This window comes from Jaculus jaculus, chromosome 12 (genome assembly GCF_020740685.1).
Source record: "Jaculus jaculus isolate mJacJac1 chromosome 12, mJacJac1.mat.Y.cur, whole genome shotgun sequence".
In the NCBI taxonomy this organism is placed as follows: domain Eukaryota; kingdom Metazoa; phylum Chordata; class Mammalia; order Rodentia; family Dipodidae; genus Jaculus; species Jaculus jaculus.
Window position 1 is genome coordinate 22490029 of NC_059113.1, and position 23559 is coordinate 22513587.

The window sequence follows — 23559 nt, forward strand, 5'->3', positions numbered from 1 at the left end:
ACCTGTTCCAGTTTTGGTGATTTTGATATTCTTCTTATAGGCTCTTGAGATTTGTTGTTTGACTATTCTTTGTGGAGTATTCCTTCCAGAATTCTCTGTAGGTTTGGCTTTGTGTTCAGGTAACCATATAGTTGACTTTTTTCATGGAAGATTTTCTTTCACCAGCTATTATGAGGGATACATTTGCTGTCTATAGTAGCTTGGCTTGGACACCCATATGTTTTAGGCTTTGAAGTGTTCCATTCCAGGCCTTTCTGGCTTTCAGGGTTGTCATTGAGAAATCTGAGGCAATGCTGAAGGGATTGCCTTCATATGTAGTAAGCTGTTTCTATCTTGCTCCCTTTAGCACTCTCTGTTATTGTTGTTGACTTTTAACTACGGTATGCCTTGAAGAGTTTCTTTTTCTTTGATCCTGTCTGTTTGGCATTCTTTGGGCTTCTTATATATGGATGGGCTTATCATTTCAGATATCAGGAAATTTTGCTTCATTAATTTTATGAATATGTTCTCTATGACACTGACCTGAATTTCTTCACCTTCTGGTATGCTCATGATCTGGATGTTTGGTCATTTTAGGGTATCCCACAGTTCCCTCATACTGTGAACATATGAGTTTTTGAACATAGCAATGTTCCTGGCCTCTTGATCAATTTCTTCTGTTTTGTCATCTAAGTCAGAAGTTCTGTCTTCCACATGAGTAACTTCATTAGTAAGGAGTTCTAGAGAGGCTTTTATAAGATCCATTTTATTTTTGTTTTCTGTTGTGCTATTTTGCCTCATGTCCATCTCTTTTGTAAGGTACTATTTCCTTTGAGTTCTGCTTTTCCTGATGATCCTGGAATTCATTATTGCATTTGATCATCTTCGTTAAGCTTAATCTATTGGTTATTAAGATCTTCCATTTGATGACTCACCTTCAATTCATTTGTATCTCTTTTGAGACTTCTAAAGTTTTCTCCACTTAAGCGAAGCCTCATGTCAAAATCTGAGACATCCAAGAGGCAATTCTGCTCAATTTCTTTGAAGTAGTTATTGGTTTTTTGAAGGTTTGCTTCCAGTTTAGAAATTCTTTTGATCAGGGTAACATTAGTTGATGTGTTTTCTTTTTGTGATTGAGTTTATGTTGATTTCCCTATGATTTCACTGGAAGATTCCATTGTGGGCCTAGGCACTCTTGGGAAAGATCTCTCAGCTTTATTTTTTTCTTGTGCATCTGACTTTATTTGGGTACTAGGGAATCGAACCAAGGTCCTTAGGCTTTGTAGGCAAGCATGTTAATCACTAAGCCATCTTTCCAGCCCACCCCTTTTATTTTTGCTTTTTTATTATTAACAACTTCCATGATTATAAAAAAAAATCACATGTTAATACCCTCCCTCTCCCTAGTATTCCCTTTGAAACACCATTCTCCATCATATCCCTTCCCCCTCACAATCAGTCTGTCTTTTATTTTGATGTCATGATCTTCTGCTTCTATTATGATGGTCTTATGTAGGTAGTGTCAGGCACTGTGAGATAATGGATATCCAGGCCAGTTTGTGTCTGGGGGGAGCATGTTGTCAGGAGTCCTACCCATCCATTGGCTCTTATATTCTTTCTGCCACCTCTTCTACAATAGACCGTGAGGCTTGGAAGGTGTGATAGAGATATTGCAGCACTGAGCACTCTTGTTACTTCTTTCCAGCACCATGATGCCTTCTGAGTCATCCCAAGGTCACTGCCGTCTGAAAAGAGAAGATTCTCTACCCAAAGTAAGAGTAGTGTTAATATATGGGTATGAATATTAATAGAAGTTCTTACTGGGCCATTTGATGAGCATAGTATATACATTTAGCCATACAGCAGCAGATGGTACACCCCGAGGGCTCATGACTACCCCTGTTTAAGTTTTCAGTATCAGAGATATATTCCCTCCCATTTAGCAGGCCTCCAATCCAATTAGGGGGCAGTTTATTTCCACCTTGACAAGTGTGCCACTATAGTACTATTGTATTGTACAGCCAGGCCAAATATAAGGATTGCAGTGTCCACTGTTGAGTATCTTCACTGGTGATTTCTCTTTCTCCCATTGAACTGCATGCAGAATGGTTTCTTCCAGCTTTCTGTCATCTGGTCTACATGGTGGAGGTTATCAGCTCAGTTCCAACAGGATTTCTCAGTGGTCTTGCAGCCCAAGTATGTGGAGTCTTCAGCAATAGGGTCTTACCATCTATTCCTGGTGGGGAACCAAGGGCTTTGGCAATGGCCTATAATGTTTTGGGGGCATCAGGGATGTCCCTGGCCAACAACACACTGGAAGTTATCCCATCCCTGGCACTGAAAATTTTCTAACAACGATCTATGGCTCCTGAGTGTCCCATTGTCCAAAACCGGAGGATGCCATATAATTTACTTATATCATCTTAGATTTTGAGTAGCCCTCCATCCACATTTCCTTTACTCAATCTCTTCACCTGACCTCACTTGGACCTTTTCACCCCCATTAATCTATTCTTCTAACTAAATATATACAATACTGTCCTATTTAGTACCCCCGACCCTTCCTTTCTCTTCCCTTTATATCTCTTTTCTAGCTTACTGGCCTCTGCTACCGAGTTTTTTATTTGTTGTTTTTTGAGGCAGGGTCTCGTTCTAGCTCAGGCTGACCTGAAATTCACTTGTAGTCTCAGGGTGGCCTTGAACTCACGGCAATCCTCCCACCTCTGCCTCCCAAGTGCTGGGATTAAAGGCGAGTGCTACACCATGCCCAACTCTTACTGAGTTTTCTTCCTACCCACACAGAAGTCCAATCATCTATAGCTAGGATCCACCTATGAGAGAGAGCATGAGACATTTGGCTTTCTGGGCCTGGGTTGACTCACTGAGTATAATCCTTTCCAGATCCATCCATTTTCCTGCAAATTTCATAACTTCATTTTTCTTTACTGCTGAGTAGAACAATATTGCATAAACATGTCATATCTTCATTATCCATTCATCAGTTGGGGAACATCTAGGCTGGATCCATTTTCCACATATTGTGAATTGAGTGGCTATAAACATGGTTGAGCAAGTATCTCTAAGGTAATGAGATGAGTCCTTAGGATATATGCCTAAGAGTGTTATAGCTGGATCATGTGGTAGATCTATTTTTAGCTGTCTTCGAACCTCCACACTGATTTCCACAATGGCTGGACCAGATTGCATTCCCACCAACAGTGTAGAAGGGTTCCACTTTTTCCACATCCTCACCAGCATGTATGGTCATTTGTTTTCATGATGGTAGCCAATTTGACAGGAGTGAAATAGAATCTCAATATAGTTTTAATCTGCATTTCCGTGATTAATAGGGATGTAGAACATTTTTTCAGATGCTTGTATGCTATCTGTATTTCTTCTTTTGGGAATTCTCTATTTAGCTCCATAGCCCATTTTTTAGTTGGCTTGTTTCATTTCTTATTATTTAAATTTTTGAGTTCTTTGTATATCCTAGATATTAATCCACTATCAGATGTATAGCTGGCAAAGATTTTTGCCCATTATGTATGTTGCCTCTTTACTTTATTCAAAGTGTCCTTTGCTGTACAAAATCTTTGTAATTTCATGAGGTCCAAGCAGTTAATCTGTGGTTTTATTGCCTGACCAACTGGGGTTATATTTAGAAAGTCTTTGCCAAACCAGTATGTTGAAGGGTTTCCCCTACTTTTACCTCTAGCAGTTTCAGAGTTTCTGATCTGATGTTAAGGCCTTTTTTTTTCTCAATTTTTTTAAACATTTTCCATGATTATAAAAAAATATCCCATGGTAATACCCTTTCTCCCCCCACTTTCCCTTTTGAAATTTCATTCTCAATCATATCCCCTCCCCATCTCAATCAGTCTCTTTTATTTTGATGTCATGATCTTTTCCTCCTCTTATGATGGTCTTGTGTAGGTAGTGTCAGGCACTATGAGGGAGCACGTTGTAAGGAGTCCTACCCTTCCTTTGGCTCTTACATCCTTTCTGCCACCTCTTCCACATTAGACCCTGAGCCTTGGAAGGTATGATCGAGATGTTACTCAGTACTCCAGTCGCTTCTTTCCAGCACTATGATACCTTCTGAGTCGTCACAAGGTCACTGCCGTCTGAAAAGAGAAGATTCTCTACCCAAAGTAAGAGTAGTGTTAATATATGGGTATGAGCATTAAGAGAAGTGCTTATTGGGCAGTTTGATAAGCATAGTATATGCATTTAGCCAGACAGCAGCAGATGTTACACCCCTAGGAATCATGACTACCCTTGTTTTAACTTTTTAGTATCAGGGATGTATTCCCTCGCATGGAGCAGGCCTCCAGTCCAATTGGAGGGCAGTTGGTTTCCACCATAATAGACGTGCCACTATTTCACCTGTTGGCTCATTTGGCCTGGCTGGCCAATTATCAGGCTTGCAGTGTCCACTGTTGAGTATCTTCACTGGTGATTTCTCTTTCTCCCATTCAACTACATGTAGAATGGGCTTCTTCCAGCTTTCCATCACCTGGTCTACATGGAGGAAGTTATCAGCTCAGTTCCAGCAGGATTTCTCAGTGGCCTTGCAGCCCAAGTATGTGGAGTCTTCAGCAATAAGGTCTAACCATATCTATTCTGGGTGGGAAATCAAGGGCCTCACAATGGCCTATAATGTTTTGGAGTCATCAGGGACCTCCCTGGCCAACAATTCACTGGATGTATCCCATTCCTGGCACTGAAAATTTTCTAACAACGATCTACGGCTCCTGAATGTCCCATTGTCCAAAACCGGAGGATTCCATATGATTTATTTGTATCCTCTTAGATTTTGATTAGCCCTCCCTCCACCTTTCCTTTACTCAATCTCTTCCCCTGACCTCACTTTGGGCCTTTTCACCCCCATTAATCTATTCTTCTACTTACATATATACAATACCAACCTATTAAGTACCCTCCTCCCTTCCTTTCTCTTCCCTTTATATCTTCTTTTTAACTTCCTGGCCTCTGCTACTGAGTTTTTCCTTCTCACACAGAAGCCCAATCATCTATAGCTAGGATCTATATATGAGAGAGAACATGTGGCACTGGCTTTCTGGGCCTGGGTTACCTCACTTAGTATAATCCTTTCCAGATCCATGCATTTTCCTGTAAATTTCATAACTTCATTTTTCCTTATAGCTAAGTAGAACTCCATTGTATAAATGTGTCATATCTTCATTATCCACTCATCAGTTGAGGGACATCTAGGTTGGTTCCATTTCCCAGCTATTATGAATTGAGTGGCAATAAACACGGTTGAGCATGTACTTATAAGGAAATGGGATGAGTCCTTAGGATATATGCCTAGGAGTGCTATAGCTGGGTCATATGGTAGATAAATTTTTAGCTGTCTTAGGAACCTCCACACTGATTTCCACAATGGCTGGACCTGATTGCATTTCCACCGACAGTGTAGAAGGGTTCCTCTTTTTTCACATCCCCGCCAGCATTTATGACCATTTGTTTTCATGATGGTAGCCAATCTAACAGGAAAGAGATGGAATCTTAATGTACTTTTAATCTGCATTTCCCTGATGACTAGGGATGTAGGACATATTTTTAGATGCTTATATGCCATCCGTATTTCTTCTTTAGAGAACTCTTTATTTAGCTCCATAGCCCATTTTTTAATTGGCTTGTTTGACTTATTATTTAACTTTTTGAGTTCTTTGTATATCCTAGATATTAATCTTCTATGAGAATTTTGATGGGGATTGCATTAAATGTGTAGTTTGCTTTTGGTATGACTGCCATTTTCACAATATTGATTCTTCCAATCCAGGAACAAGGGATTTTTTTTCATTTTCTAGTGTCTTCTGCAGTTTCTTGCTTGAGTGGTTTATAGTTTTCATTTTGGAGATCATTTACTTCCTTGGTTAGGTATATTCCAAGGTACTTTACTTTCTTTGATGCAATTGTGATTGGGAGTGATTCTCTGATTGCATCCTCTGTGTGTTTGTTGTTAGCATATAGGAATGCTACTGATTTCACTGTATTTATTTTGGATCCTGTTACATGGCTGTAGGTGTTTATCAGCTCTAACAGTTTGCTGGTAGAGTCTTTAGGGTCCTTTATATATAGAATCATGTCATCTGCAAATAATGATAACTTGATTTCTTCCTTTCCAATTTTTATCCCCTTTATGTGTGTCTCTTGCCTTATTGCTATGGCTAAGATTTCCAGTACTATAATAAATAGAAGTGGGGACAGTGGACACCCTTGTCTTGTTCCTGATTTGAGTGGAAAAGCTTTCAGTTTTCCCCCATTTATTAATATGCTTATTGTAGGGTTGTCATAAATAGCCTTTATTATACTGAGATATGTTCCTGCTATTCCCAGTCTCTGTAGGACTTATATCATGAAGGGATGTTGGATTTTGTCAAATGCTTTCTCTGCATCTAATGAGATGATCATGTGATTTTTGTCCTTCAACCCATTTATGTAATGTATTACATTTATAGATTTGTATTTGTTGAACCATCCCTGCATCTCTTGGATAAAGCCTACTTAGTCAGGGTGAATGATCTTTCTAATATATTCTTGTATTCTGTTTGCCAATATTTTGTTGAGAATTTTGCATCTATGTTCATGCAGGCGATTGGTCTGTAATTTTTTTTTTGTTCTATCTTTGCCTGGTTTTGGTGGCAGGGTGATGCTGGCTTCATAGAAGGAGGTTGGTAGGATTCCTTCTTTTTCTATTTTATAGAAAAGCTTAAGAAGCAATGGTGATAGTTCTTCCCTGAAGGTCTGGTAAAATTCAGCAGTGAATCTATCTGGGCCTGCACTTTTTTTATTTGGAGATTTTTTTATAAGTGCTTGAATCTTCATACTTGCTATAGGTCTATTGAAGTGATTAATCTCATCTTGATTTAATTTAGGTAGGTCATATAAATCAAGGTAATCATCCATTTATTTCAAATTTTCATACTTAGTGTAATATATGTTTTTATAATATGTCCTTATGATTTTTTTGAATTTCTGTGGTATCTGTTGTGATGTTGCCTTTTTCACCTCTAATTTTATTAATTTGGGTTTCTTCTCACTTCCTTTTGGTCAGATTTGCTGAGGGTTTATCAAGTTTGCTTGTCCTCTCAAAGAACCAACTCTTTGTTTCATTGATTCTTCTGACTTTTTTGCGGGGGGTTCTATTTCATGAATTTCTGCGCTAATGTTTATTAGTTCTTCCCATCTACTGATTTTTGGTTTGCCTTGTTCTTCTTTTTCCAAGGCTTTAGGGTGAAGCATTAGGTCGTTTACTTGAGACCTTTCTAATTTCTTAATATAGACACTTGATGGTATAAATTTCCCTCTTAGGACTGCCTTCATTCTGTTGCAAAGGTTTAAGTATGTTGTGCTCTCATTATCATTTGACCCTACGATTTTTTTTTATTTCCTTCTTGATTTCATCATTGACCCATTCAATATTTAGTAGTAGTGTATTTTTTAGTTTCCATGATTTTTTGTATGCTGTATAGCTTTTCTTGCTATTGAATTGTAGTTTGATTGCATTGTGGTCAGATAGAATGCAAGGAACTATTTCAATTGTCCTGTATTTGTTAAAATTTTCTTTGTGTCCTCATATATGGTCTATTTTAGAGAATGTTCCATATGCTGCTGAAAAAAATGTATATTCTGCAACATTTGATGAAATGCCTTGTATCTATCTGTTAGGTCCTTTTATCAATGACCTCATTTAATCCAGATGCCTCTCTGTTTATGTTTTGCCAGGATGACTTGTCAATTGATGAGAGTGGGGTGTTGAAGTCACCCACTATCACTGTGTTTGGTGTTATCTGTGACCTTAGCTCTAATAGTGTTTGTTTGATGAAGTGACATGTTAGGTGCATATATGTTTAGGATTGTAATGTCCTCCTGTTGGAGGGTTCCTTTAATCAATATAAAGTGACCTTCGTTATCTTTCCTAATGTTGGACTGAAGTCTACCTTGTCATATATTAGTATAACAGTCCCTGCTTTTTTTCTAGGCCCATTTGCTTGATAAACCATTTTCCAACCTTTCACCCTAAGATAGTGTTCATACTTTGTAGAAAGGTGAATTTTGGAGGCAACAAATTGAAGAATCCTGCTGTTTAACCCAATCTGCAAACCTGTGTCTTTTGGTTGGGGCACTGAGGCTATTGATATTAGGAGATATTATTGAAAGGTGTGTATTTATTTTTACCATTTTTTTTAGTTCTTCCCATTTTACCTTTGCTTTCTTGTATTAACTAGTATTTGAGTATGGCTTGCTTTTTCCAGGTTGCTTGTATGTGTGCTTTTCTTTCTCTTCAGCATGGAGGATTCTTTCAAGTATTTTCTGTGGAGCTGGTTTTGTCTTCAAATATTCTTTAGCCTGCTTTTATTGTGGAATGTCCTTATTTCTCTGTCTATTTAAATGGATAGCTTTGCAGGATAAAGTAATCTTGGTTGACAGTTGTTATTTTTCAGAGCTTGAAATACATTACTACAAGTCTTTCTGGCTTTTAAAGTTTGTGTTGAGTAACCTGCTGTGATCCTGATGGGCTTGCCTTTGTAGGTAACTTTATTTTTCTCTCTAACTGCTTTCATTATTTTTTCTTTGGTTTGTATGTTTGGTAGTTTAATTAAAATATAGTGAAGAGAGGTTCTTTCCAAGTTTTGTCTGTTTGGTGTTCTAAAAGATTCCTGAATCTGCCTTGGCACCTCTTTCCCAATTTGGGGAAAGTTTACTTCTGTGATTTTGTTGAAAATGCCTACTATACCTTTGGAGGGAAGTTCTTCTCCTTCTACTATACCCTGAATTCTTATGTATGATTTTTTTCATAGTGTATCGACTATCTTGAAATTCCCATTCATACTTTCCTATTACGTTGTCTTTCTCTTTGTTGGATTCTATTAGATATGCTACATGGTCTTCTAGTTTCAATATTCTGTTCTCCCCTTCATCTATTCTACTGGTGAGATTTCCACAGAAATTTTTACTTCATTAACTGTGTTCTTCATTGCTAGTAATTTTGACTGGTTTTTCTTTATTATTTCTATTTCCTTATTTATGTCTAGTATTGACCCTTTATTTCATTAAATTGGTATCCTGTGTCTTCTTTGATTTCTTCTTTGACTTTTTTAAACATTTATAATCACTCTTTTGAAATCTTTCTCAGGCATTTCCACTAAATCGTTCTCACTAGAGGTCATTTTTGATGCATAAATACATTTTGGTGGATTTATATTGTCTTGATTTTTGGTGTTTCTTGTGTTATAATGTATATATTTTTGCATTATTGATCATTTAATGATTGGATTTTCTAGTTAGCTGGGTATTATTAGATGTATCAATCAATCTGATGTTCTATATCTTTAGGGTAGGAGCTTAAAATGCTAGGTGTGGCTCTCAAAGATTCTCAAAGTATCTATAAAAGTGACCCTAGGTGTTGGGTTTGCCTGCTATGAGAGTATTCAAGTTGGCTGAGTAGAACAAAATACAGGCTGATTCTTAAACTTAACTAAACAATGTACACTTTCAATGAAATACAGCACAGAGTATTTATACAAGAATAGATATTGTGACAATCAAATCCTCTAATAATATCACTGTCCCTTAGGGTGTCTGGTGCCACACACCCTTAATCCTGTCAACAAGGAGGTTAAGATTTCTGGTCTGCTGAAGGTTCCAAGTCAGCTTGTGACCAAGTGAGACCCTTACCTAATGTACAACAGAAGAGGAAGCAAAGCCACTATACATCAAGCAGCAACAAATAATAAGCCCAATATATAGTTTATTTAACAATGTCAAATCCAACCATCTATCGGATTTAACCTATAATTTATTCTGATATGGAAAGTGCAATTAACACTTCCAGTTCAGTCCTATATACCAGGCTTATTTGGTGGGCACTGATCTGGTGTAATCCCAGTTACCCTTTGGAATGATCTTGGTCTCAGTCATGCTGCGTTCCTGCTTGGGTCCCTCTTTGCTGCATTGTGGGTTCAAGTAGGCTGACTGGGTCATTGGATTGCTGCTCTGGTTGCTAGTGCTGGGTGCTGTGAGCTCCCTTCCCCTAGTCTCCGGTGCTTGCTAGCTCTTGCCCTGGTGGTGGGGGAGAGAGGCTGTGGATGGTGGTTCTAGTTCTCCCACTGGTCTGAGTGATCCTCTACCTCGTGATCTGCTCCTCCATTGTTCGCTGCAGTTCTCCACATTTCTTGAGTTTGCAAAGAGCTTTGGCATGAGTGGAAAATCCCCTCAGCTGGCTTCTCCTGCAGGTCAAGCCCAGCTTTGTAGCTATGGCCCCACAGTCCTGGTGTGGCCACTGCTGTCTGCCTGTGTGGGTTCTGGATGCTATGGATCTCTCCTACTTCTCTACTGCCATTGGTAATTTCTTATACACCTCACTTTTTAGTAGAAGAATGTATTTTGCTGGGGTTTTATTTGGCTTTTTCTCCCCTAGGCTGCTTTTGTGTGCTTCCTACACTGCCATCTTAACCGGAAGTCAGATGTCTCGGATTTTTGGCTTTCATTCTTTTTATTTATTTATTTTGCATTGTGGTGTACCCATCTTGAGGAAAATATTTTATTCTATTGAGGGGGAAGTATTTCTCCTTGTAGTCTCCAGTGGGTGTTTTGCTTCAAATGTGTACCAAATAGGTATATGATCTGGTTATAACTATTACAACTGTAGATTGCAGGCACATCAAAGGCACCTGGGAGGCTGGGAGGTGGGGAGCTGAGAACTCTGGCATACTCACTCCACTTGCACGAACTCTTCAGCACAGGGGGCTCAGGGGTTGATGAACTGAGAGCTGGGAAGCTGGAGAGACAGAGGCAAGAGTCTAGCTCCTACAGTGGCCATGCACCCTGTGACTCAGAGGATTAGGGATTATGGTATGGAGGGGCAGGTCAACCAGGAAACCAGAGCAAAAGGCCTGTTTCCACAGCCCACACTCAGGGACCAGGCCACCCTATGGCTGCAGCATGAATATGGGAGCCAGGGAACTGGTAGGTGGGAAACTGGTAGGTGGGAGCTCGGGCTTACTCACTCCACAAGTGCACCTTCTGGGAAAGGTTATCCAGAAGTTGGGGAATCAGGGGCCACTCAGTCAGGAAGGTGGAGTGAGGAGCCTGCTTCCGGAGCAAGTGCAAAGGTTCCAGGCAGCAGCAAGGGAACCAACCAGCACCCACTAATCACTTTGGAGCAGGGTATCTGGGAACTGGGGAAACAGAGCACTTCAGTCAAGAAAGCAGAGTAAGGGGCCTGCTTTCACAGAACCTCACAGGGTCCAGGCAGCCCCAAGGCAGCCCCAGGGGAACCACTGGGCCCAGAAAACTGGGAGGAGGGATAAGGAGATCTGCCCTACTCACACTGCGCACACCCTCCAGAGCCTATCTCTTGTTTTTAAATGGGAAACAAACTCACATTTAATTGTGATATTCAGTATTTTTAAATTGTACCCACTTCTGATTTCAGCCCTCCTATCTTTAATTTAGGCTTTTGAATATGATAGGCAAACATCACCTATCAGAGGTTGATGTATTTAATAAGTTTATCTCTGCAATTCCTATTTGCATCACTGAAAATTCCTTTGAAATGCCAATAGCCATGGCAGTGGGCAACAGTAAATTTTCTTCTTGAATCATTGAAAAGTTCAGATTCTCATAACACTCTCTCTTCAGAATGGATATCTACCCTAGTGGGGAAAGTTTATATGTACCAGTTTAAAGACCTTTTTTTGCTTCAATATGAGATATGACATTATTCCTTAGAATCAAGAAAACTTGCCTGTGAAGGCTATACTAGACCATGTCTTCAGATCTTTTCCTTTTTTGGTGGGGAGGAAGTGGAGCAAAACCTAGCCAGAATTATAAGAAATCACACGGGGATAGCTAGGCAGAGAGTGGGTAGGAAAAATTGAGAGAATTCCTCATCTGCCACATCCAATGTGTGTGCTTCACAGAAAAACAGTCACTATAAATTCACAAAATACAGCAGAAAGAATTACAAAAACCAATCACGTGAGGATTCTGGAAGGCAGGATGAAAAGGTATGAGGGTAATGGCAAAGGAAGAATACCCAGTGTTCTAATCAGTCCAGGCATATGGCCTGGCAAATGCTAGAAACAGTTGGAAAACCTGTGGTCTTTTCAGACTCGCAGTGGTGGTAATACTGTAGTGTGGGGAATATTCTGCCTTGTGTGTATTAGAGATAAACATCCCAAAGCCCCAAAGAGCAGGGGATGTGATTAGAGCCTTTGGCAGTTGGTCCTGTATTCACTGGTATGGAGGAAAAAAGGAGAGCTGCAACAGCCTCCATCCAATCCCAAGCATCCCCCTTTTTCCATAGGGGACTCAGTCCCCTGTAGCAACCTTTAGTTTGGCAGGGTTCAGATGTTGTTTAGGGAACTTGTCTACAGAGTTTGAGCTGCACAGGGCTGAGTGCACATGCACTGTCTTGTGGAATGATCTGTTGCACAAGAAGACCACCGAGGGGATGAGGAACAACTGTAAAAGTCATCCTTTTCCAGGAGTCTTTGTTTCAATGACACTGGTAATGAATACATGAACTTGGATAGAGAGGAGGCAGTCACTGGTAATGTCGGAGGACTGCACTGCTGTGTAGTAAGCCAAGAGCAAGCCCAATCCAAAGCAGTTAGGTCATTGCCTTTCTGCGTTTGACAGTCACTGGTACGTTTCAATTCCTTTATTGAACCAATGATACTCAGAGAAGTACAGTGTGCAAAAAAGTGACATGTGCAGCAGGCTAACCAGCTGACCACAGAAACAGATGAGCAAAAGACTCACAGTCATTTACCTGGCTAAGAAATAGAGCCTACAGGAAAAGGTTAAAGAACCTGTCAGCCATTATGTTGCTCAGCTAGGGAATGGATGAGACTTTCTCCTCCAAATGGCATTCAAACCTTTCTTATGAACAAACAGGGGAGCACACAAAGATCCCTGAAAATGGAATGAGGGAGACTTCCAGCCACAACCAGAGATCTCCATGGAGTGATGTGTCACCAATGGTCCTGGCTGTTACTGACAGAAGCACAGGAATAAACAGTAAAATAAGAGGAAACTGAGTCAGAATATGGCACCATTCCAAGCACCACTTTAGAAAATTCGTCTCACATTGTGGGACTCACAATTCTGGTTTTTCTCTATGCTTGGGCTGCCCTCCTGCAGTGCTGATCTTCTCTGCTTTGCTGGGTTCCAGGATCCACCTGTGAGATGGTGCAACTGCCCAGATAGGGTCTTTGATTGCCCTGAAAAATACCAGAGAAAGATTTTGACACTGTCACCTGATTCTTCACTACCCAGACTATCAATTATGCACAGAGGGAAGTACTACAAAATTTCTTGTCATGAAAGGTCTTGGGTCACATGGAGAGCTGAAGGCAGCCATGCTACAGCTGAGGAAAGGTCTTTCTGTGCAGTGGCCTGACTCTGCTCCTTACACCCTTGTGTCAGGGGTCCTTCCCCACAGCCTAGCTAGGAATCCTGTGGCCCCATTGCAGGCAAGCCTTCCACACATGCCTGGTTGGCAACCTACCCAGGTCTGGCTGTTGACTGGGTCTGCCCACTCACCTCTGTGCCAGCTGTCCTTCCTATCCAGTGGCTCCCAGGCCAGGGCTGCACCAGCACTGGGCATACCCTTGACTCAGGTAATGCTGGGAAGTGGAAGGGGCACCAACATGGGTGTCTAGCAGCAGCCCATTTCAACACTTCTATGAGGTTGTTGAACCATCTGGAGTTGATTTTCAAGGAGGGTGAAAGATGTGGTTTCAATAGCAATGAGCAGAGGGGACATCCAGGTCTTGTTCCAGACTTTTATGGAAATTTTTTAAGATTTTCCTAATTTAGTATGGTATAGGATTTAGATCTGTTCTACATAACCATTGTTATATTGAGGCATGACCCCCTCAATTCTTAATTTGTCCTGTGATTTAACCATGAAGGTGTATTGATTTTTTTCACAATCTTTTCTACATATACTGCAAAGATCATTTAATTTCAGTCCTTAAGTGTAATATATTATGTTTATCACTTTCTGTGTATTGAACCATATCTACATCCCTGAGCTGAATACTACTGTTCAAGATGGATGATAGCTTTTATATGTTGTAGTATTTGATTTGAGTGAACTTTATTGAGAATTTTTGTTTCTACATTCATCAGAGATATTTGTCTAGAATTTTCATTTCTTCTGTCTCTGTCTTGTTTTGTTATTGGTGCCATGCTGATTTCATAATAGGAATAAATAAGTATTTCCACCTGTGTAATTTTATGAAACAACTAGTAACAGTGGTTTTCTTCTTCTATAAATTCTTTGTCATGTTTGGTGGTGAAAACATGTGAGCTTGGACTTTTTCTGGTTGAGAGGATTTTAATTAGTATTTCAATTTCATTACAAGTTATTGCTCCTTAGATAATTTATATCTCTTGGATTGAGAGGTCATATATGCCAAAAATTTTGTTTACTTCTTCCAGATATTCTAATTTTGTGTAATAGAACAATGAGAAATATGTCCTAATGATTCTACTAATTTCATAGCTACCTATTGGAAAATCTACATTATTTTATTCTTTACTCATTTAAGAGACAGAGAGATGGAGAGATAGAGAAAGAAAGAGAGAGGGAGGGAGAGAGAGAGAGAGACAGAAAATGGGCATGCCAGGGCCTCTAGCCACTGCAAATGAACTGCAGACACATGTGCAACCTTGTGCAACTGGCTCACATGGGTCCTGAGGAATCAAATAGGTGTCCTTTGGTTTTCAGGCAAATGCCTTAACCGCTAAGCTATCTCTCCAGCCCAGTAATCTACTTTTTAAATCTTAAATTTTTCTTTCCATTCTTCTTTATTCTACTTTTCATCAGTTTAGCCAAGGATTCATCAAGCTTCTTTACATGTTTTTTTTTTAAGAACCACATTTTTTGTTTGTTTGTTTATTCCAGGTAGAGTTTCATTCTAGTCTGAGTTGACCTGGAATTTACTTCATAGTCTCAGGGTGGCTTCGAACTCCTGGTGACCCTACCACCTCTGCCACCTGAGTGCTAGGATTACAGGCGTGCGCCACCACACCCAACTGAGAACCACCTCTTTACTTCATTAGTTCATTAAATTGTTTTTTATATCAAATTTATTGATGTCTGACCTAGATTCTTTCTTTCAGTGTGCATACTCAGGTTTGGGGTGTTTTTTGTTTCCCCTGCCTTTATATGGATCAGTTCTGTCTTTCTCTCTTTTGTCTTTCTTATTTTTTTTTTTTTAGATACCTCTCCTTTTATAATGTAAAAGTCACTTAGATATACAATCTTCTATCTTTGGACTGTTATCATTATGTTTTATGTTTTCATTTTCATTCAGTTCTAGGAATTTTTTCATTGTTTATTTGTCCACTGACTCATTAATCACTCAATACTCTGTTTTGCAATCACCAAGAGATTGCGGACTTTCTGTGCCTTCTGTTTTTTTCTGATTTTTTGTGTCATTGTATTGCGGTCAGATACAAGACAAAATGTTATGTCCGATCTACTGAGTTTGTGAAGACTTGCTACATGTTCTAATATATGACCTATTCTGAAAAGATTCCATGATTTGTTGAGAAGAATATGCATTCTGTCAAGTTTGAATAAAATATGATGTGGACATATAGGTTAAGTCCTTTTAAATATGGTGTTGTTTAGCAACATGGTTTTGCAATTTTCTGTTTAGATGACTTACATATTTTCTGTTTAGATGACTTAGAGTGGGTAATTTAAAGCTCCCACTATTATGGGGCTGGGATTAATTTCATATTTATTGTTTGATATATTCACAAATACATTCAAAAATGCTTCAAAAAATTTGGTGTACCTCTGTTTGGTAAATCTTTGCTTATGAATTGAATATCCTCTTGTTGAATTGTTTCTTTGATGAGTAAAAAGTGGCCTATTTATCTCTTTTGCTGAGCAGTCTACTCTGTGCATGGACAATCTCCACAGGAGTGGAGCTGGGTGTCTTGTGTGATCACTGCATGGAGGGCCTTTTCTAGTCTTCCCTATGCATGGAGAACACTGGCAGGTGGCTTGAGAGTGTGGACATCACCTAATGTGCATGATGCCCAGTAATTCCTGATCTGAGCATGTACAGGGTGGGGCTATAATGGAGGCATGACTGAATGGGAAGAGAAGGCATATGGCCAACAAGATTCTGTGAGGCCTCCTGAGTGCCTGCCAGTTTCCTGAGGGTCTGGTGTGAGTACTGTGACATACTTTAAGATCCCTCAGCTGTCATACCTGCACAGGCCAAGGCATGATGTTAGTACCACATGGACCTGATGCTCAATCCATAAGTACACAGGGCTTGATTTTATGCTCATTAATATTTTGGTGCTTGGTGATGATCTCTGGACTACAGACAGCCTTAAGAGTGCCATATAGTGCGCACATGCATACAGGCTGTCAAGTGTAAGGAACTCAGGTATCCCATTCGTGGTGGAACCAGTGGGCTGGACACAGGTGAACAAGTTCAGCTGCTTAGATAATTTCAAAGGTGATTTAATATTATTTGAAATTGAAGTATTTGTGATGTGTTGAAGAACCATGGTGTCTAAAATGGGCAAAAAAATAATATTTAATTTTTTAATGTGGATCCTGGTGAAAAATAATAGAATAAAATAATAAACATTTAGTTGCAGTGGAAAGTAAAAATTCAGTTGTGGTTGTTTAGATGACATGTTCATACAAAATACAAATTAACATAATGGATTAGTGGTATGCATACATTAGTGGTTTGGGAGTTCCAGGTTACGATGCAAATTATCCCCTTTATTAAAAGATAGGAATATTATATGTGAAGAATAATGTTTACAGTGCTCGCTTCGGCAGCACATATACTAAAATTGGAACGATACAGAGAAGATTAGCATGGCCCCTGAGCAAGGAAGACACGCAAATTCGTGAAGTGTTCCATATTTTTAGATGAGCCTAAATAATGGTACCAAACTGCCTGTATTTACTGAAAAGAAAACTAATAAATTAAATTTAAAAAAAAAAGAATAATGTTTACAATACAGTGTTTATGGGCTTTACAGATTGCTTAGTGGTTAAGGCCCTTGCTTTCAAATCAAAGGACCCATGTTTGATTCTTCAGTACCCACATAAAGCCAGATGTGGGAGGCAGCATATGCATCTATACATCATTTGCAGTGTCTAGTGGCTCTGGTGCACCCAGTATCTCTCAGTCTCTATCTGTTTATTTTGCTGTCTCTTTCAAATAAATAAATATAAATTTAAAAATTTGAAGATGTTTATCAAGTGAAATTAATGAAAGAATTCAAAAAATTAGCAATATGTTTTATCTACACATAAATTTATATAGCAGAATTTAGAATATAATAAGAATAGATCTGTGAAAGCATTTCACAGCTGAATGACAGCTGAAGATATTTATGGATGGAAAGTCTCAATAATTGAAAAATGTTATTATTATAGAAATTAATGTACAATTCAACGCCTATATTTTAATATAAGTAATAATGTCATGTGTGTGTACACAAACATGAAGTTGAAAAGGTATCTTGCTCAACATATATGTAAATGAACACAGACCTTTGAATTCCTTACCATGGACTTGTGGAGGCAGTGTTGCAGTCAGGGTCACATTGTTGGCAGAAATCACCCAGCAAAGAGTAGTTTTGGGGGGTAAAAGTGTCTATTTTGGCTTACAGATGCTATGGAAAACTCCATCATGGCAGAGGAAAATGATGGCATGAGCAGAGGGTGGACATCACCCCCACACCCAGCCAACATAAGGAAGACAATAGCAACAGGAGAGTCTGCCAAACACTGGCAAGGGGAATCTTGCTATAATACCCACAAGCCTGCCCCCAACATAGCAAAGAAACATTCAACCAATACAAGATGTAAAACAACCAGGGCAAACACAAAACTCTGTAGCTCCAAGTCCAACAACTCTAGTCAATGACAAGTCTCCAAGTCCAATAATTCTAATCAGCAACAAGTCTCTGGATTTCCAATTCCACCCCTCCAGCTAGGCTACTCACAGTCCTGGAAAACTTTATCAGGGTCCAGAAGCTTTCTTAACAGCCATCTTGTGGTCCCAAAATTTCCACTGGGTCTCCACTGCAATTCAAGGTTCATCCTCATGGCTCCCTTGGGTCTCCATGCAGGCATCCAGAAAATCTGTTTTACACTGCCCATGGCCATTTCCAAAACACAAGATGACATTGCAAATACAATGACCCTTTCTTTCCTGCATTTCTTATATTCCACAATACCAGATAGGATGCCAAAATGTTAATCCAGGAGGGAGTAAAGCAGACTTTGAAGAACAAGACATTCTTGAGCACTCAGGTCCTTTCAAAACAGTCTACATTCTTCCTGTTTCCCCAGTACAGGTCATCTGGCCCAGTCTCAAAGATTAAAATATCATATAATTGCAGCTGAAAGGACAGAAGTTTCAGCCCAAAGATTTCATGTCTGTGCTATATCTCTCTCCTCACACCAGTCCATTTCTACACAAAGAAATCCTGTACAAATTCTCAGGTCATGGGCATAACAGCAAGCCTTTCACACAAAATGCTCCTAGCCCAGTCCTAGAAAGCTTCTGTCTCTCCCTCACAAGCCAAATCTCACAGTCCATAATTCTTACTACATTGTGTTCTTGCAGTTCTGACCAGAAAATCTATCAAGCTGGACTTACAGCACTGCAAGGTGTCTCTTAGGCCAAGGTTTCAAATCTGTCCACATTCCTCTTGAAAATTAGCTCCAAAAGGCCAAAGCCATGTAGTGAGGAGTTTAGCAGTAAATGACACCACTCGTTGGTACCAACATTACTGTTTCAATTAGGTTTGCATTACTGGCAGAAATCACCCAACCAAGAGTAGATTTTGAGGGAAAAATGGGGGTGTTCTTTTGTCTTACAGACTCAAGGGGAAGCTCCATGATGGCAGGGGAAAATGATGGCATGAGAGAGGGTGGCAGTCACCCCATGGACAGCATAAGGTAGACAATAGCAACAGGAGAGTATGCCAAACACTGGCGATGAGAAACTGGCTATACCACCCATAAACCCAACAATAAACCTCTCCAGGAGGCGTTAATTCCCAAATCTCCATCAGCCTGAACCCAGCATTTAGAACACCTAGGTTTATGGGGGGGGGGCACGTGAATGAAACCACCACCAGTAGAATTTAGTAAAATTAATTTTTCCATAATTTGTCTGTTAAGTGTAAACTCTAAGGAGATGGCATGACATGAGATGAGATGGTTGACATGAGCTGTGTAGTTGAGATTAGAATAATTTTCCACCTCATTTAAATTATAGAGGATTTGTACATATCTCCTGATTTCTTAGGACACAAACATAAGGGAAAATGTAAAGTAAAGAGATAGTTGTTAATATACATTCATTTGTCAGTGTAAACATGAACTCCCAGGCCACAGAACAGTTTGTAACAAATTTATGCTCATATAAATTATGCATTCTAAGAAATTTTTTGTTGTACACTGAATTTAAGAAGAGATGAAACTTTTGCTTTCTTGTAATGCAATTTAAAATAATAAACAATAGCTGTAAATGAAAAATACATATTATATTATGTTCACCATAAAAAGAAAAGTGAATACAAACTAAGAATTATTCTTATATATTAATTGTTGGTGAGAGCTTCATGATGCTCACAGAAACACCCAATGAAGAGCGGCTCCTGGAAGGAAAAGGTTTAGTTTGGCTGACAGGCTTAAGGGCAACTCCATGATGTTAGGGGACATCACATTCTGGCTAACATCATGGACAACAGCCACAGGAGAGTGTGCCAAACCCTGGCAAGGGAACAATACCTTGCAACCAGAAGGCTCCAAGTCCCAACTACCACCAGGTGAGGACCTAATATTCAGAATACATTAAGTTTATAGGGGACATCTGAATCAAACCACCACATTCTGCCCTAGCCCCCGTAAACTGATAACCATCCATGAGATAAAATGCCATGCATTCAGTATAATTTTGAAGGTCCCCATAGTTTTTATCAGTTTGTGGTAGTTTGAATCAGGTGTCCCTCATATATTTAGGTATTCTGAATGTGAGGTCCTCAGCTGATGGCAATTTGGAAATTAAAGCCACCTGGAGACAGTATATTGTTGGGGAGAGGCTTATGGATGTTATAGCCAGCTTCCTCTTGCCAGTGTTTGGCACGCTCTCCTATCTGATGTTGCCCAGGAGGTGATGTCCACCTTCTGCTCATCCCATAATTTTCCCTGCCATAATGGAGCTTCCCCTGAAGCCTATAACCCAAATTAAACCACTTTTTCCTGCAAGTTGCTCTTGGTTGTATTTTTTCTTCCCGTAGTGCAAACCTGACTGCAATGCACTCCCAGTCATGCTCAAACATCACCATAGTCCAATGTGTATTAACTGAGCTGTAATAACAAAAACCAATCATAATGACACAGAATAAAAATTCACACTGAAAAGATGGCATTGGGTGTAGCAAAGAAATATTCAACAATACAATATTTAAAACAAACAGGATAAACATTAAGCTCTGTAGCTCCAACTGTGACAATTCTCATCAATGACAAGTCTTAAAGTCTGATCAATCTAACTGCTGATGAGTCTCTCAATTTCCAATTTTGCCCCTTCAGCTAGGCCACTGACAGTACCAGAAAACTTCATCTAGTGCATTTCTCCTTGGTAGCCATCTCATAGTTCTGGTATCTCAATTGGATCTCCACTGCAATTTATGATTCATCCTCATGGTTCCATTGGGTTTTCACTAAGGCAAACCAACAAGTCCACTTCATACTGCCCATGGTCATTTCAAAAAAAATCGCTACAAAGTTAATGCAGGGGGAAATAAAGCAGACTTTTAAGAAAAAGATAAACCTTTTAAGAAAAAGATAAACCTTAAGCATTCAAACCACTTCCAAAGACTACATTTTCTTGTTGTCCCAATTCAGGTCAGCTGGTCCTATCTCAATGGTTGTATTCTCTCAAACTATTGCAGTTGAATGGGAAGTAGTGTTGACAGAAAGAATACATTTTTTTCTGTGCTATATTCCTCTGCTCACAGTAGTCCACTTATAAACCATACAATACTACACAACTTCCCAGGACAGGTAGATCACAAGCCTATCACATAAACTGTTTCTAGCTCACTCCAGGCAAAGCTCTTTCTCACCCTCATAAGCCAAACCTAATAGTCATTGTTCTTACTACATTTAAGAGATTCAACTGTGACCTTACTTACAGCACCGGAAGGGAAGGTTTTAGGTCAAGGTTTCACATTCTTCCACATTCTTCTCTCAGATAATTTCCAAATGGACAAAGCCACACTGTAAGGTTAGTAGCAACAAAGGTACCAAAGCTACTGTTGCATCAGCTTCAGGTTTCTGACAGAAAACACGTAATTAAGAGTGACTAATGGGAGGAAAGGGTTTGTTTGGGGTTACAAACTAGAAGGGAAGCTCCATGACAGCAAGGGAAAACAGTGGAATGAGCAGAGGGTAGACATCACCTCCTGGCCAACATCAGGCTGGCAACAGCAGCAGGAGGGTGCACCAAACACTGGCAAGGGAAAGCTGGCTAGAATACCCACAAGCCTACCCCCAACAATACCTTGCTGCCAGGAAGCTTCAATTCCTATATTGCTACCAGCTGAAGGCTTAACATTCAGAACACATAAGTTTATGGGGGACACCTGAATCAACCACACTAATTAACTATCTATATAAAAAGTTTACTGTTGGGCTGGAGAGATGGCTTAGTGGTTAAGCGCTTGCCTGTGAAGCCTAAGGACCCCAGTTCGAGGCTCGGTTCCCCAGTTCCCACGTTAGCCAGATGCACAAGAGGGCACATGCGTCTGGAGTTCATTTGCAGAGGCTGGAAGCCCTGGTGCACCCATTCTCTCTCTCTCCCTCTATCTGTCTTTCTCTCTGTGTCTGTCGCTCTCAAATAAATAAATAAATAATTTTTAAAAAGTTTACTGTTATAAGCTTAATTTTTGAAGTGGCCTGTGTAGAGAAGAGAAATACTAAAGCTGACTTGATGACACTTTGTCTCCTACAACAGATATGGAGCAGTGTTTGAAGTGTCCAGAAGATCAATATGGCAACACAGAACAGAACCGCTGTCTACAAAGAACTGTAACATTTCTTGCATTTGGAGAACCCCTGGGGATGGCTCTGGCCTGCATGGCCCTGTGTTTCTGTGCACTGACCTCTCTAGTTTTGGGGGTATTTGTGAAGCACCATGACACTCCCCTTGTGAGGGCCAACAACCGTGCTCTCAGCTACATCCTGCTCATCTCCCTGATCTTCTGTTTCCTCTGCTCCCTGCTCTTCCTGGGTCGTCCATACTCAGCCACCTGCATCCTGCAGCAGACCACATTTGGAGTGGTTTTCTCTGTGGCTGTTTCCACCGTCTTAGCTAAGACGATCACTGTGGTTCTGGCCTTCAAGCTCACCACCCCAAGAAAAATGATGAGGTGGTTGCTGGTATCAGGAGCACCAAACTTCATCATCCCCATCTGCATACTGATCCAACTCATCCTCTGTGGAGTCTGGCTGGGAACATCTCCTCCCTTTATTGAGACAGATTCACATTCTGAACATGGGCACATCATCATTGTGTGCAACAAGGGCTCAGTCTCTGCCTTCTACTGTGTCCTGGGATTCCTTGGCTCCCTCGCCCTGGGTAGCTTCACTATAGCTTTCTTTGCCAGAAAGCTGCCCGACAAGTACAATGAAGCGAAGTTCCTAACCTTCAGCATGCTCGTGTTTTGCAGTGTGTGGGTCACGTTCCTGCCAGTGTACCACAGCACAAAGGGGAAGGTCATGGTGGCTGTGGAGGTCTTCTCCATCCTGGCCTCCAGTGCAGGGCTGCTAGGGTGCATCTTTGTCCCTAAATGCTATGTCATTTTGTTAAGGCCAGAGAGGATTTCTCTTCCAAAATACAGGGATAAAATGCTTGCTTGAAACTTTAGACTTTTAAAATACTAATGTATATGTATGTGTCTATATTAAAATATGCTTTGTATTACAAGTTTTTATACATCTTTATAACCATTGTGTTTATCAGCCACATATGTATTAACATGAATATATATATATATGTATGTATGTATATATATACATACACACACACACACACCTATGTTGAAAACACCGACAATTGTAGACCAAAAATCTGGAAGTAATAAGTTACTATGAGACATTTGATTCACATATAAGTTTCTTGAATATTTTTCTGAAAGATTATAGTATACTCCTATTTAAACTGTTAGGATTCTTCCTATATTCATATATTAATCTGCATTATATCAGTTATCCATGAGATAGTTTGTAAAGGATATTAGCAGATAGGAGAAAGTGTTTCTTTTCTAAAATGCAATAGTATCATAATAAATACCATTTTTCTGAAAAATCTTTTAAAATATGAGAAATAGAGTTTATGACTAAATATAAGTTCAGGATGCAGTGTGAGAAGAGAAATCCCCTTCCTTGCTGGGCATGGTGGCACACGCCTTTAATCCCAGCACTCGGGAGGCAGAGGTGGGAGGATTGCCATGAGTTCGAGGCCA

At 39.8% G+C, this 23559-nt stretch overlaps 1 protein-coding gene and 1 non-coding gene across 2 annotated transcripts in view; both read left to right on the forward strand.

Annotated features, from left to right (window-relative positions):
- Positions 1-22954, forward strand: part of LOC123453717 (vomeronasal type-2 receptor 116-like) — a 31054-nt gene extending 8100 nt beyond the window's left edge. The window contains exon 4 of the mRNA XM_045131407.1: positions 22050-22954. Within this exon, the coding sequence (XP_044987342.1) occupies positions 22050-22954 (905 nt within the window). The remainder of the gene's footprint in view (positions 1-22049) is intronic.
- LOC123453806 lies at positions 16828-16934 on the forward strand. The gene has a single exon (XR_006632984.1). It is a non-coding gene; the product is annotated as a U6 spliceosomal RNA (small nuclear RNA).
- Positions 22955-23559: the final 605 nt, after the last annotated feature.